The 15,726-nt window shown below is 37.9% G+C and overlaps 1 protein-coding gene across 1 annotated transcript in view; it reads right to left on the bottom strand.

Moving 5' to 3' along the window:
• The window catches only part of FAM160A1 (family with sequence similarity 160 member A1), a 67,818-nt gene that overhangs the window by 13,781 nt on the left and 38,311 nt on the right, over window positions 1-15,726 (bottom strand). Inside the window, exons 4-6 of the mRNA XM_026088213.1 lie at window positions 14,549-14,707; window positions 12,238-12,324; window positions 1,592-1,759 (exon numbers count right to left, since the gene is read on the bottom strand). Of these exons, the coding sequence (XP_025943998.1) occupies window positions 1,592-1,759; window positions 12,238-12,324; window positions 14,549-14,707 (414 nt within the window). The remainder of the gene's footprint in view (window positions 1-1,591; window positions 1,760-12,237; window positions 12,325-14,548; window positions 14,708-15,726) is intronic.

Below are 15,726 nucleotides of genomic sequence, written 5' to 3'. Positions count from 1 at the left end.
GGAATTCTCACTTCCTCTGTGAAATTTACTGAGAGCCAAGTCTAACCATTCTTCATACTGTGAGAGTTCAAAAGACTGCTAGAAATAATCCAAATTACTTTCTTAAATGTTCTTGTATTCAGGGAGTTGCATTTGAGTTTGCAATATGGTTGGAAAGAAAAACAAGAATGCAGGAATCATCTGAAGAAATAAAGCTAGTCTATTTTTGTGTTTCATAAAAAGAAAAACATTGTATCACGAGATAAAGAGGATGGTGTTTTTATAAGTGCTTTTGGTCACCTGTCTGTACATAAATTTAATCCTATGAATTATTAATGAACATTTTCAGCAATAATAATGTATGCAGCTTTTGTGCTATGGAAACACAAAGAAGGCTGCAGTTCTGGATTTTGCATTTGGCCAAGCTATACCGCAGAAAACCCATTTAGTATCACAGAACCATTTTGGCTGAGATCCTGAGTTGCTTAGGGCTGGAGAATTCTTTACAATTCCCATTTCCTTTGCCTATAGAACAGTAGTTGTGATTAGCAGAGACAACAGCATTTGCATTTTCTGTCAACAGAAGCTATTTTGAGTTTTCAGAGTTAATCCATCTAAGAGATGCGGTAACAGCAGCATGTATTCATACCTGCATGCACTTACATTTCTAAACAAGTTTCAGACAAAGCTACTGTCCCTAATACACAATTTCAACGCACATGCTGGTGTTCTGGCTTCTCCTGTACTAAAACAATATTCTGTATTTCATCCATGAAGCTGTGCATCACACAAGATTCAGCCAAGAGTGCCAGCCAAGAAAAGGCTCAGGAGGGTAGTCCAGTGCAGAGAGTATTTGCTTTTTCTGCCAGAAGATCATCCTGTTAGCAAAGGTATCTCTAGTATCTCCGTCAGCTAGCTCTCCAGCTACTGTGGTGCATTGTGCATATGCTAAGGAYGGGCTCACCGTACATTTGAGATAAACCTCAACTATGCAGGGCAATGAAGGCAAAGAAAAGGAAGCACGAATCTGATCACTTGAGCAAGGAAGTGCCTTCTCTTAATCAAGCAAGGAAGCAGACATCACCACATTTAAGCAAACATGCCATAACAATACCTACTTGATTCCTGAGAAATATGTTGGCAATACTGCAGTTCACAACTTGAGCAATTTGGAGAAATTGTTACAGAGCTCCCATCACCTCCCACAAAGATTATTTAAAAACATTGCTGCTTGGGAAAGTTCCAAAGACCGAAAATGCTCCTCACAACCCAAGCATATTTATATATATCCTACGAATGAGTTATCTATGGCAGCACTAATATAGCAATATGCAGAATAAAAATGCTTCCAAATTGACCTTTAGTTTTCTAGCAGAATCCAGACTCCCAGAAGCCCCTATCTCCCTCTATCCCATTTGCCTGTATGCATAAAGCCACCCCACATGTTCATCAACTTCTCAGTACAAAGGTAGTTAGATGCCAGCTATCTGGACAAAAAAAATGCCTAGATTCCTAGTTAAAAGATCCCCATTGAATATGGGGAATTTCCCATTTAAGTAGTTAACCTACATCCATGCTGGTACATGAACTGCTTCCCTGCTGCTTGCCTTACCCGGAACGGCGTGTTGATTCGGCTTGTAAGTGTATCTAGGATGTGCACATTCTCATGTCGGTGCAGCAAAATAAAACGGAGGAAAATCTTGAGGAGAGCTGGCTCTGAAACACTGCGCAAGAAGAGATCCAGGTATGCAGTAGTAGTCATCACTTCTTCCACAGTCACCTACAAGCCAAAACAAGATAAATGCAAAAATACTGCACACAAAATATCCCTCCATCCTCTCTAACCATACAATACTCGGTGCCCACCCACCCACTCTAAGCTCTCCATAATGCTGCCATAAAGATATTTTGAGATCTTTGTTTTTAAAACTACAAAGTAGCATGCCATTGACTTACTCACAAGGTCAGTGATTTTCAGCATTTTGAACCTGTTTCTCTCTGCCCTGCTCCCCCACCAAAAAAACCCAGACTAGCACCCCAAATCTCACATATGCTGAAATGCAAAGAGTCAAACCATGCTAGAAACTCCCCACCACCTCTCTGCCCCRTATCAGCTCTTTTCCAACACATTCCTGCCATTCTTTGAAGCATTTTCAGACACCATGAACACCTGCATTTACCACCTTATTAAAAATAAATGACAGAGCAAAATCAAAACACAGTGCAGACTCAGGGTTTCAGATCTTTAAAAAAAGCCTCATGTCTGTGCAGAATTTTGCCACTATCTTCCTCCTTTTTATTCCCCACAGCACCTCAATTCCTCATCTCACTCAAGTTTTTAGAAGTATGTATACGCATACATACACAAACACACAAACGGAAGACAGTCTTCCCTATTCACTATTTGTATATCAAAATTCAATTCAAATATGCAGGTGACATTTGGCTATYGCTTGGATAACCCACACTACTTTACTTAATGCAGTCCTTTGGAGCTTATCTATTGACAGTATGCACTGGCAAGGCACAGAAAATTCCAAAGGCCACCTCTGCCCCACATGCTGCTGTTGCAAAGTCAGCTTTTTAAAAATAGTTACACAGAAACCTAATAAGTTTAAGTGCACAAAGATAAAACCTTAAATACAAGAATCTGCCTATATGAAAGGAAGTATTAAAAATCTTTTGTTTACCAAACTTAGCTGGATAAATGAAAGACCGATTTTATTAAAAAAAAGAATCAAAGCTGTCACTTCAGAGCTAAGAGGATTTAGAAAATACTCAGAAGGGCAGCATTTACGTAACATGCTGTAAATATTAAAATCCCTGTTCTATTATGCTTCATGTTGGCTACGTACACAGTAATGTCATGCTGTAAACATTCCCTTTAAAGCATTTAAGATCACAAGCTGCTTCTGACTAGTTACACAGAACATAGGAATGCTGTATACAGCCTGCAAACCTCATGGAGATGGGGCACTGATGGGGAGAACACAGAGCAGCTCTAAAGTTAAGGTCATTTATTCATTCTCCAAGGCTTCATTCTCATACTTGGCGATAACATCCTTAATATGACCGGTGGACTACTCGCACATTTTGTCTTTAGAAGTAAACCATCAGCAAAGCTGTTACAATCAAATCTTTCACCAGTATGGGAAATATGTGAGTTCACCTTCTTGGCCTATCGCATTAAGTTTGATCAAAATCAAACATTAAGACATAATAGTGAAAGGAAAGGGAAAAAGCACGTTTTCATTGGCTCTGTGAACTTTGTAAAACTAAGTAAACAGCTAGAAACATTTTCGAGATCTGTAGTTACATGTCCAGTGCTACTCAAAACAGAAATGCAAATATAGTCCTTTCAAAGAACATCTATTAACATATACTCTAACTCAGAATACAGTTTATGAATTCACTCCTCTTGTTTCCCCCACAAATGTCAATTAAACAGCATCAAGTTACCAGGCAAAGGAGTCCAAAGGGATGAAGTGCCAGAACTAAGACTGTGACTGTAGCCTTCGCTCAGAGCTTTCACAACTGTAAACATTATCATAAAATGCTTACAAACATGCACGCACACACATTTCTCCATTGGACTACCACCACATTTCAACCACCATAAAGACTTGCTCAGGAAATGAGTTAGCAGTGTGCAATTAAGCAAGTTGTTTCTGGTTGGAGCCGAGATTCATTCTCTGTGACAGTCAAAAGGTGYGGCAACTTCTGGAGTGACAAGGAAYGGCTTCTTGACAAAAGCTGTTGACTGCTGCCCTGAGAACCAGCCTTCTTGGGTTTATTTGTTTTTACAGTAGCAAACTGTAAAAAGCAAAAAGCCACAAATCCATAATGTGACATGATAATGACAGTGTACAGTTCACTGGAGAGTTCAAAACCTCTGCCAAGAAAAGGTCAGGCAGCAGTAATACATTTTATGCATCTGTGTCACTTCTCCTTCATCCTCTATGGGGAAAATGAAGCATGCACTTGGCCTGCGGGTTTCTCAAATGTTCAGTGACAGCAGAGGAATTGACTTATGTATATGTATAAAATACTGAAACTGTAAATGAAAGAAAAGTCAGCAGATTCACAAGGGCAGTGACCTTTTTATGAAATCAATGCTCTTTGGGCAACTCATTCCACATTTATATCACTGAGGGAAACCCATATGCTTTTCAGGGTGAGCATCATGAACAAAACACCACGGCAGAGCACTCTAGAGGAAGCCAGCTAGAGACTACTTTAGAAAAGAAATGTTCAATACTGAGATCCTCTTCAGTGCTCCTAGCAGCTTGGGGATTAGATAAAATCACATTTACTGTAGCCAATGCTTCACTAGAGCTAATAGCACCAACTAATGATCGGAAGTCCAAATATTTCACAAAACAGTTACTTATAACCTGGTTAAATCTTAACTGCTTAAACTGAGGTTTTCTGTACAGGATGCCATATCATGCCTAAATTTTAGTTCATCTTGGGAAAGATACAGCTGAATCTGCTTAGCCATTTTCTGAGAAAGCAGCTAAGAAATTGTAAGTTCTCTCAGGATTTAAAATGGGTTCCTGAGAATCTTTTTTCATTTTTCAAGCACTGCCTTACTCACAAATAAGGATCTATATAGCAGCTTGCTGTACAATGCTCAAAGCAGGTAAGTTAATGCCATGCCAAGCAGTTTTAATGCTACCGTGTTGTAAAAGTTCCTGTGTTCTTCCAGTGTGCCACTGCGCACAACCTGCATGTAAGAACCAGCACGGGGCGACCCCTCTACTTTCTAACAAGAACAAACCAAACACTTCTGCATCTGAAGCAAAAGCCACATGTACAGTCCAGGAAAAAGATCCATTAACCTGGCAAGTGGACATTTGTGTTTTTTACCCTGGTACCATATTTTCTTATCTTGCATCCTTGGTTTGTTTCTCCTTTTTTATTATTTCTGACAGCAAGTGTAGCTTCTAAAGACTTGAGACACCAAGATAAGTATTAGAAAAGGCTAATTTTAGCTCCATGAGACTAATTTTCATTTTCCTCAATGCGGTACATGCACCTGCTTCAGAAAAATCCACTGTTTTGCCATTAACTAGAAAAGGACCTTGGAAAAATCAGCCACACTAGGCAAAAGCCAGCCTTGCCAAAAACCCTTGGCAAAAACCTGTGTAAACCTGTTCTACAGATCACTTTATATAAGATACAGGGAGTGTTGAAAGTTAGACTTATTCAATTTGTGCAGTTTTTATTTGAGAACTTCTGTTTTCTACCATTTCTACCATGTATCAAAACAAGGCATTAAGCTTCATTCAGGCTATCTGCTGGTCGTCCCTCTTTAAACTAATGTCTTGTGAGACAGATTTGGAGAAAGTATGGAAATCCTTTGTAATACATCCAAATCGGTACTTAGGTGAAAAAAACCAAAAGAATAAATGTTCCCAGAGAACAAAACATTTAATACCCAGGTACACAATGTCCACTATAGTCAAATTCTGAGGCAGCTTACAAAAAAAGCTTTATTTAACTGAAACATTGACTTCAGTATAATTTACCCAAGTAAGCTTTCAGCTAGCCCTCAGAATTGAATCTATGTAACATTTTTGAAAGGATAATAAGAAACAACCCAAAACTTTCACACGTCCACAAATACCATACTTAATCTGAAAATTCTTCACTTCTGATAATTCAAGTATCAAGAAAAGCATCATAACATAGGGAGATGAATAAAATTATGACATAGGAGTTTTCTAAAAAAAAGTCTTTCACTGAACAGCAAATTTCAAGATACATTTTTCATAAAGGTGTTTCAGCAATATTAAAATCCATCACTGCCACAAAAGCAAATATAAAAACCCATCAGCRGCATCCCTTGATTTAGTTCCTTTCTATTAAAACTACTCAGGAATTGATAAGACTGGAGCGTCTCTTATCTTATGACAAAGTTGTAGGGTTAAAAATGAAAGAAAAATCTATATCCATTACATTTATCAGACAAGCATTTTACCACTTCTATTTTTATTATCCATAGTTGTAACAATTAAAGTTGTTTCAATTGTTGAAAAATCACAGAATCACAGAATGGCTGAGGTTGGAAGGGACCTCTGGAGATCATCTAGTTCAACCCCCATGCTCAAGCAGGGTCACCTAGAGCACATTGCACAGGATCATGTCCAGGCGGGTTTTGAATATCTCCAGAGAAGGAGACTCCACAACCTCTCTGGGCAACCTGTTCCAGTGCTCTGTCACCCTCACAGTGAAAAAGTTTTTCCTCATGTTCAGATGGAAGTGTCTGTGTTTCAGTTGGTGCCCGTTGCCTCGCGTCCTGTCGCTGGGCACCACTCAAAAGAGTCTGGCTCCAACCTCTTGACACACTCCCTTCAGATATTTGTACACATTAATAAGATCCCCTCTGTCTTCTCTAGACTAAAAAGACCCAGCTCTCTCAGCCTTTCCTCATAAGAGAGATGCTCCAGTCTCCTCATCATCTTTGTAGCCCTTCGCTGCACTTGCTCCAGTAGTGCCACATCTCTCTTGTACTGGGCAGCCCAGAACTGGACACACTACTCCAGATGTGGCCTCACCAGGGCTGAGGAGAGGGGGAGAATCACCTCCCTCCACCTGCTGGCAACACTCTTCCTGATGCACCCCAGGATACCATTGGCCTTCTTGGCCACAAGGGCACATTGCTGCCTCATGCTTAACTTGGTGTCCACCAGCACTCCCAGATCCTTCTCCGCAGAGCTGCTTTCCAGCAGGGCAACCCCCAACCTGTCCTAGTGCATGCCGTTATTCCTCCTTAGGTGCAGGACCCTGCACTTGCCTTTCTTCAACTTCAGGAGGTTCCTCTCCGCCCACCTCTCCAGCCTGGCCAGGTCTCTCTGAATGGCAGCACAGCCCTCTGGTGTATCCGCCACTCCTCCCAGTTTTGTATCGTCGGCAAACTTGCTGAGGGTGCACTCTGTCCCTTCATCCAGGTCATTGATGAAGAAGTTGAACAAGACTGGACCCAGGACTGACCCCTGGGGGACACCGCYAGCTWCAGGCCTCCAACTAGACTCTGCGCCGCTGATCACAACTCTCTGAGCTCTGCCATTCAGCCAGTTCTCAATCCACCTCACTGTCCACACATCTAGCCGACACTTCCTGAGCTTGTCTATGAGGATGTTATGGGAGACAGTGTCAAAAGCCTTGCTGAAGTCTAGGTAGGCAACATCCACTGCTCTCCCCTCATCTACCCAGCCAGTCATTCCATCATAGAAGGCTATCAGGTTGGTTACGTATGATTTCCCCTTGGTGAAGCCATGCTGACTACTCCTGATCACCTTCTTGTCCTCCATGTGCTTGAAGATGGCCTCCAGGATGAGCTGCTSCATCACCTTTCCAGGGATGCAGGTGAGGCTGACTGGCCTGTAGCTCCCTGGGTCCTCCTTCTTGCCCTTTTTGAAGACTGGGGTGACACTGGCTTTCTTCCAGTCTTCAGGCACCCCTCCCGATCTCCATGACCTTTCGAAGGTGATCAAGAGTGGCCTAGCAATGACATCTGCCAGCTTCCTCAGCAATAACTATACTATAGCTAGCAATTAGGTGCTATGCACTGTAGCAGTAAATGTTAAGAAATTAAAAATTTGCTGTTAGCATATAATTTGTTAAATTTTCCTAGTACAGTCTTTAATAAATTGAAAATACACAAATTACATAAGTGCTTAAAATGTTCAGAACAGCTATCTTTGCCACCCAAATTCTCTGAATATCAATTTTAAATTAAATCATATGAGCTTACAGGAAAAAGACGTATATAACCAATCTTAGTTGTCTCAAATGTAGCTCTTAACTAACTAGCACATGGTTTTGATTTCAAAAATATATGCTTATTAAAGACCTCCTGAAGAGGATTTCACTGACTAGATTTCTACAATAATGCTTTAAGTGTCTAGAATAATATGGTAAATAAACATTTTCTACTATCAAATAAAGACAGACTCTAGGCAACATAGCCTCTAGCAGAACCAGAAAGGGTCCTTACACTTCAGTAGCGTTACTCCAAATTCACCCTGGGATTTCAGCTAAATTTTAACTGAAGACAAAATCAGCCCCATTTGCTTACCCGGGCCATTATAAAATTTGGCCCCAGAAGAGCCTATTTTTTTTTTGCTTGAGCTCTAAAAAGATAGTTTTGAAAATGAAGCAAGAATGTCTCTGTTGCTAAGCAGAATTATACCTTCTGCCAAATATTTTTCCTTAAGTACCACAACCTAAGGAAAAATATACATGCCAGAATTGCATAATTTCAAGTTGCAATTGACATGTAATGGATTCTGCCAGATAATCTCAAAATTATTGTTTCTAGTATATATGGCTGAGATTTAAGAAAAGATGGCTTAAGCAAAGTCTAAATCATAGGATTTTACAACAAAAAGAAAACCAAATTAACCTTTTCTTTGGCTATTTTAATGGGACAAAATATTTGACTTTTTCTGGTTTTAACTGAGTCTACACAGATACATGGATGTTGTTAACTTGCATAAAGCACACCCGGGCAAACCCTGCTGAACTATGTCAGTGAATTACCTGTTTCAATTTCTCAAGAAACTCAGATGTCAGAAGTCAAGGGAGGTAACCCTCTTGTAAAAAGTGCAATACCATCCAAACAAAGGACTAGAAAGAACTATTCACTGAAGCCTTTAATGCATGTCCCTAGCAACATAATACAAATCCGGGCTCTGCTGACCCATTCAGCAACGTGCAACATCTGATATGAAAATTTTTGTCACCTTTTCATTAGGTGGATAGGTGGGATAGCCCACAACGTGACAAGAGGCAAGTACAGACTGGGTATAAATCAGGCTACAGGAACATGCTATATTTAGGATATTTATCTTTGAAAAATGAAGTTAAGAAGTCTTAAACTTAAAGAACATCTGTATTTTTAAAGCACACCACAGTTAATCAGTTACCTAAACAATCTTCATACAGCATTCCCTGTAAAAAAACAGGTCATTTCAAGCTAGCTAGCCAAGTTCAATTAATTTGAAAGTTCCTTAACTGGAAAAAACTTAAACTGGTTAATTTTTTTCAACCACATACCAGCTTCCTGAGCTGAATAAAGCCATAAAATGACACCAAGCAAAATATTTTGATCTCTTGCTCCCCAACTTATTCACAGGAACACACCTCTATCCTCAACACTCTTGTACTTGTTTCATTCGCACAGTGAACCATATACACACTATGTATACGGATACAACCTACAAAAAGGTAAAAAGACAGTGCTTACCACATAGGCCCGTAAATGTTACAGACATTTCAAGATCATGCATATACATAACTCAAGGCTCAGGACAACATACTGGAATTCTGAAAAGCTAAGCTACTTTCATCAAAAGTTATTTGATAGTCCAATGTTTTACATTGCTTATGTTTTTTTTTCCCCAAAAATCAAATTATATCACACTGAGACCTCAAAAGATTGAAGATTTCTTTCCTAGATGTATCTGCATTCTTGACTACAGTTGTCTTTGCAAAAATAACAAATGCAAATCTTCATCTCACTGCAAAGCCCTGAAACATCTATTTCTTGAAGGAAAACTAGAACAGAACGCATAGCACACTGATCTGAAGTTGCGTGCCAACCCAATATTCACCCACTCAAGAGCAGAGCCAGAAGCTCACCTCCCTTCTGAATTTGGCATCAAACTAGAACCACAGGTACCAGCTTAAATGTGGCATGTCAGGGCTTGAATCCCACATGAAGTTTGGACTGCCATTCTTCCTTCTAGATTCCCTCTAGGTTTTGATTCAGCAGCTATAGATAAATATTTACCAAGAGTTATCAGAAGCAGCTGTCCACACCTTTGGATAATCCAGTAATTAAACTCTACGAATAAGATGTACCTGAGCAGGTTAKAAAAACATCCCCATAATAATCATGTCCTCTCACTGCTTTTTTAATTTTCTGCAAATCTACCTTCCTAACCCAAAATGATAAATGACTGGGTAAAAAATAAAATCTTCAGCCACAAGTAGACTTTAGGATACAAAACCAATTTCATCAAGAGTTAAAATAAATAATTATCAAGATGCATTTAGTATTGTGTTCAATGAAAGAAAATTGCAGCTTTTGTGTTAAAGAACACCATGGTGCATGTCTGAGATTTCTCTCATTTTGGCCTTTCATAGATTTTTCTTTGTTTTACTAAGGGGAAAGACAAGTTAATTACAACAGTTAAGTCCTTGAATGGGTGATACGTTTTTCAAAGTTTACTCATCAACTCATCATCAACTAGAAATGTTTTTCATGCATGAAAGAGCTGTTACAGCATAATTATCTGTCTTAGCCCAGAAACATCCATTCCAAAAGCAAGAATCCAAAATATTTATTTTCTGTTAAACTAATGTGGGGCACAGCACAGAAAGACTGAAGAACTCAAATGTGCCTCTACTTACTTGTTTCCTTTTGCTATGGAGTTTTGGTCTCACATATGCGAGAGCCTTTTATCAGATCCACTAGATGGTGCAATCTATCTTCTCCATTAAAAGTGTTTGGAGTTATAATATATGAAGTAGTTAATTTTTAAAGAGAAAAAAGAAGAAGTTATGCTATTAAGCAAGGAAGGTTTATTACTGGAAGAACAACGAACCAACTGAATGTAAGGGCTCAGAAAAGATCTGGGCTTGAAGCTCGCATATGTTAGCAGCCAACACCTCTATTTTCAAAAGAAATACTATTTCATCCCATTTCAGAGCTTAATAATGAGGTTCAACAAAATTTCCATCATATGAAAAAAAACCTGATTAGAACAGTATATTTTAAATGATATAAGTAACATCAGCAGGAAAATAATCAAGCCAATAGATGGTTAGCATAATTAATAAGCAATGGGAATGCCATTCAGCTGAATGTTAGTATTTGAAAAACAAAATTTTGTCTTGAGTATTTCAAAAGAAAAACCAGTACCCACTAAGAATAGAATCCCACAGCTACATTCTGACATCTCCCTTGTCAGCCATAATCTTGACCTAAAGCTGGTTATTTTTTCACTTCAGATTCCAGTTCCCAGTCTTGATAAGAGATTAAATCAAGATAAAGAAATAGAAAAAGCTACTGCCAGGTAAGGAGGGGTGTAAATCTGCAGCACATCATCAGCCCATCTTCACAGTCTTGTCCCATTAAAATAAATAAGATTAAACAGTTATTGTACTGTCCCATGGCCAGTTACAATGGAGAATGTAAAGCAGTTCAGGTTCACACTGTAATTAAATCTATATTAATTGTTCATCCTTCCATACCTTAGATAGAGCACTATCTCAATGACAGATTACAGCCTTGAACTGGATCACAATCAAATTTTATTTCAGACCTCGCCAAGTTCTCAAATGTTCAAGGTCTGCCCTATCAATGAAAGAGATTCTGTGCTGCTTGTTGTTCTCCCAGTAAGTAGTTACTTACCGCTAGGAACTGTATGCACTGCCTAGACAAGTCCTAGGCTAGAAAGCAGGGTATAATGTTTCACTAGTGTCTCAGAAATGAAACAGGTGCACTGCTTTCTGTTTGGTAGGCTTACATGAAATCAGCAGACCTTTGAAGCAATTTATTAATTTTATCCTGGCTGGTTTTGGCGGAGATTCAAAAAAATTCTTTATTTTTATTCCCACCAATTCCTATTTTTTCTCCTCAAACAAGATTTTCTTTTCAGGACCACATAGACAGTTGAGATGTTCTGCAAAGAAAATTTGATTTTTTTCCCAAGCAACATAAACTGCATCAACTGCATCTTAATATATTAGCAAATTGATACTAAACTTCATTTCTTCTCTACCTTTTGAAAATAATTCCACCAACTATAATATGAAAACACAAAATACTACCAACTTATCTAAAATTAGTGGAATATTTCTTGATTGAACATTTTCCTTTGGAAAAAGGTCACTTGAAAAAAATCTCCATGGAAACATGTCTATCATGATGAAATTTTGTTTAAAAGGTCATTGCTTTTTGCTGGTATTTGAGCTTAGGACAAAAAATGTTCTAGTTCTTCATTTCATTCTAGAATTTTGAATATTTTAAACAAAAACACCAAATCCTGCTTAACAATCTGTAAAGAGTAAATGGAAAATATGGAATAAAAGAATAGATATATCAGTGTGAAAGGCAGCCTAGCAACTTACTCAATTATATCGAACTCACCACCAGCAATGCATCTAACAGTATCTTTACATGGAGCTCATCCGTATGCCTTTTGCCTGTTTTTAATTTGGGTAGTGCTTACATACACCACTGACCTTATGGAGTGCAGGAGCCATTACCGGCACCAAAAATCCATTGTAAATGTAATTCACGAGCTGGTTACGTATCAAGGGATGGGCTACCTAAGGGAGGAAGAAAAAAAAAAAGAAACAGAACAGTTCCAATGCAATTTAAAACAAGAAAAGATACCGAATATTAATACTCACTACTAAAAGCCTTCCCCATATTAACAAGATGTGCTGACTTTGTCCCTCTCACCAGCATTTGATTTAAAAACCTGATTCAGGTTTTAAAAAGATTTTTCCTTTTTCAAATAAATACACAAACTACGTTTAATTACAGTAACACTGCCAACGTTAGAGAACAAGGCTTTTCAATCTTCCCATGTGCTGACAAAGATGAACGGATGGACAGCGTAGTGTGTGTGCCCATGCATCAAAAGAGGACTACAGACTCTAATTTTAGCTCCTGCAACCTCGTCAGGGTCACCTGAAGGTGGATTTGCCATCATTAACTCATGGTCTTGCAACAAGAAAAAAATCAGAATAGTGGTTTTCGTATAGTTGAAGAATAGCTCTCTCTAGCAACGGGGTAAGAGCATACTCTTTACATGCCTGTCCCCCAAAACCAATAAAAAACCCCAAAAACCCTAACATTATTCATTCAGTGGGTTGATTAGGAACTTGAAAAATTACTTGTTATTAGAAGCCAAAAATCTACTTTTATAATGATGAATTCATTTTGCTTTCACAACAGAAAGTACATCACCAATTCACACATTTAAAAGTAATCTGGTAAGAGAAAAAAGAAAATTTCATTCAGAAACATTCTAAGTTAATATATTCTATTTGTTGTTTACATAGAGACGGGAATGTCACTGCCTACATGTGGTCACAAATATGTTCTCCCACTTACAGTTCTTTCCAGATCTCCTCTAATTTGTAACCCCCACTTTTGAAAGGAGAAGAACAAGGGTTACCTTTCCTCATGCTGTGATCCATAGAAAAAGGAAAAAAGTAGTAAATGGCAAGAGGTCCTGGCTATCCTGTCCCTTTTTAACCTCTGGCCAAAGTTTTGGCCAGAACAAGCCACATCACAAAAACCACGCACAGAGCAAAAACTCCTGAATCACTGTTTATGTCCTGCAGTAACTGAGCTTTCTTCCGCACTTTGCAGAGGGAAGACTATAAAGACAGAATCAAGCAGCGCTCAAAAAAATACTCATCGTGCATGTCAACTATAGATGCTTACCTATTTTGAGTTTATTTGAAAAATGGTTTTAAAACTATATGCTCTCCTTTGTCTACAACATCCTTTAYATTACTTAAAAATGGTATCAAACATGACCTCCTGCAAACACAGGTCTCTTTTTGAAGGATTCCACTTAGACACAAAAAAATGAATACTGTGTCCTCTTCATGTGTAATCATGCACATTAAAAATTTTGTATATTGCATTTAAAGGATGAAAGCTACTATTAGTTTCACTTGTTCAATGCTTTAAAGCAATATAGTCAATCTGCTGCTTTACTGTATTTTTCATACAGGTCTCACTAAACATACCTTTTATTTAACAGTAAAAGTAACTAACTTTTCAATCCTATTCAGCACATTTCTTCAAGTAACATACAAATCCACAGTTTCTGTAGAATTTCTATTATGTTTTAATAAAATACATGCTGGACAAAGGTTCTGTAGAGTTCTCTAGCCTTGAAAACCAATGCAAAAAATACAAAAATCTCATTTTAGTTTTAGACTAGAGACAAAAAAGTAGTAAGGGATCAAATCCAGAAAACAAAACAAAACAAGAAATAATAATTAAGAACAGAGACCAAGCTAAAAGGAATTTATATTCCTAAGAAGATACTTAAATTCAGCTTGGAAAGCTTTCTTCATAAAGTACTCATTAATAGGCAAAACAGATTATTTTCCCTTGTAAACTATTATGACATAAAGGCAGAATGTTTTCCAGCGCTCAAACAGATAAGACTACTTTTTCCTGCATGTGAAGGCATTCAATTTACTTTTAATATCAACAGTGATATTAAAATGCAGTAAACATTTTTTCTTCTATGGAAAACAAAAAAAAAATGCTCCTAATTACGTGATGAAACATCAAGAAGCTGCACATTTATACTGCATTCATTAGAAGCATTTGTCACCTGAAAACCAAGAACATTCATCCTTATAACCAGGACAAACAGGACGAAGCATTTATAAACAATTTATATTAGTGCAGCTTAAAGTCCACACTGTTCATAAAAGTAAATAAATTCTATAATTCACAGGCTTTGCAGAATATATAAAACTACTATTTCAAAAGGGGCGGCCAACCATGCTCCATCACCTGTATCACAGCATTGCAAAACTCGAGGGAATTCATGAACTGGACAAGGGCGGGGGACAAGAGCCAGTCATCTTTCAGCAGACAGTGCCACTCGTCTCCTTTTTCTTCCAGCTTTGCAGGTAAAGATGAGTAGAGGCCACTGAGTCCTGTTGCTAGCACCTGTATTCAAAACAGAAGGGAAATAAGTTAACTTTCCAACTGTCCTGCCCATCTGCTTGATGAGCAATGCTACACAACAAATCATTTCTCTTACTCGTTTCAGTAGCGTAAGAGAGTGATATCGTTAATTTTGCTTCCTTTTGAAAGAGTCGCGTAACAGAAAGGTATCAGTTTTTTAAAAGTACAATATCCTCCTGCTAGGAGCTGCTATTGAGGAGAAAGTGAGGGGGGAAAAAGCAGGTCACCATATATTCTTTTTCTGAAATTACAATTTCTTTTTAAATGCTTGTAAAATAATTGTACGCTTTGCTTCAGTCCTTTCCAGAAGAACTGTTGTATTTCTAAAGTTTGTCTCATTGGTGGTTTGAATGTTACTGCTTACATATGCCTCCATGAAGGGATTTCACTAGGAAATACAAAAAATCAGAAATGGAGGGGGAAGTATCCCAAAGTTCAGCCTCACTTAAACAACAGACTTTTATTCCTAGGCACTGGAATTCAGTTGAGCCCATTCCAAAAAAGAAAATTCTAACTTCATAATTTCACATTCCCTTTCCTTATTTATTTGGAAGGGGGAGGGGAAGAAACTAAAAAGCCTGAAATAAATTACTGTATAGGCATTATTTTCAGTGATACTAAGGCTTAGAAATGATTTATTTTGAGTGTCATGCAAATGCAAAACTGTATTTTTAGTTACAATACAAAAAGCATATTTCAAAAAAATTTTTTTTAATATTACTGAATATTTCTAAGGTACCAGTAGTTTCAGAATAAATTTTTATTTAAAGTTATCTGAAGCTGAAAACTTTCTATATACTACTTACAATTCTTATCCTTCTGACATGATTTTATTTGACTTCAGGATGCTTTTTTAAATGATCCTTATTTTAATTTGGTCATTAAGACCCAGTCTGATGGAAATCTTTTCAGTTTTCATTCAATGGATTCTTGCAAGAATTCTCCTTCTTTCTGCAAATGGCTATTTGACATCTACCAGTCTAGGTGGTCACAGCCCAGAT

The sequence above is a fragment of the Apteryx rowi genome, unplaced genomic scaffold (genome assembly GCF_003343035.1).
Source record: "Apteryx rowi isolate R43461 unplaced genomic scaffold, aptRow1 scaffold_76, whole genome shotgun sequence".
Taxonomy (NCBI): Eukaryota; Metazoa; Chordata; class Aves; order Apterygiformes; family Apterygidae; genus Apteryx; species Apteryx rowi.
The sequence above is the reverse complement of the archived record's forward strand: the minus strand, read 5'-3'. Positions and strand labels throughout refer to the sequence as shown.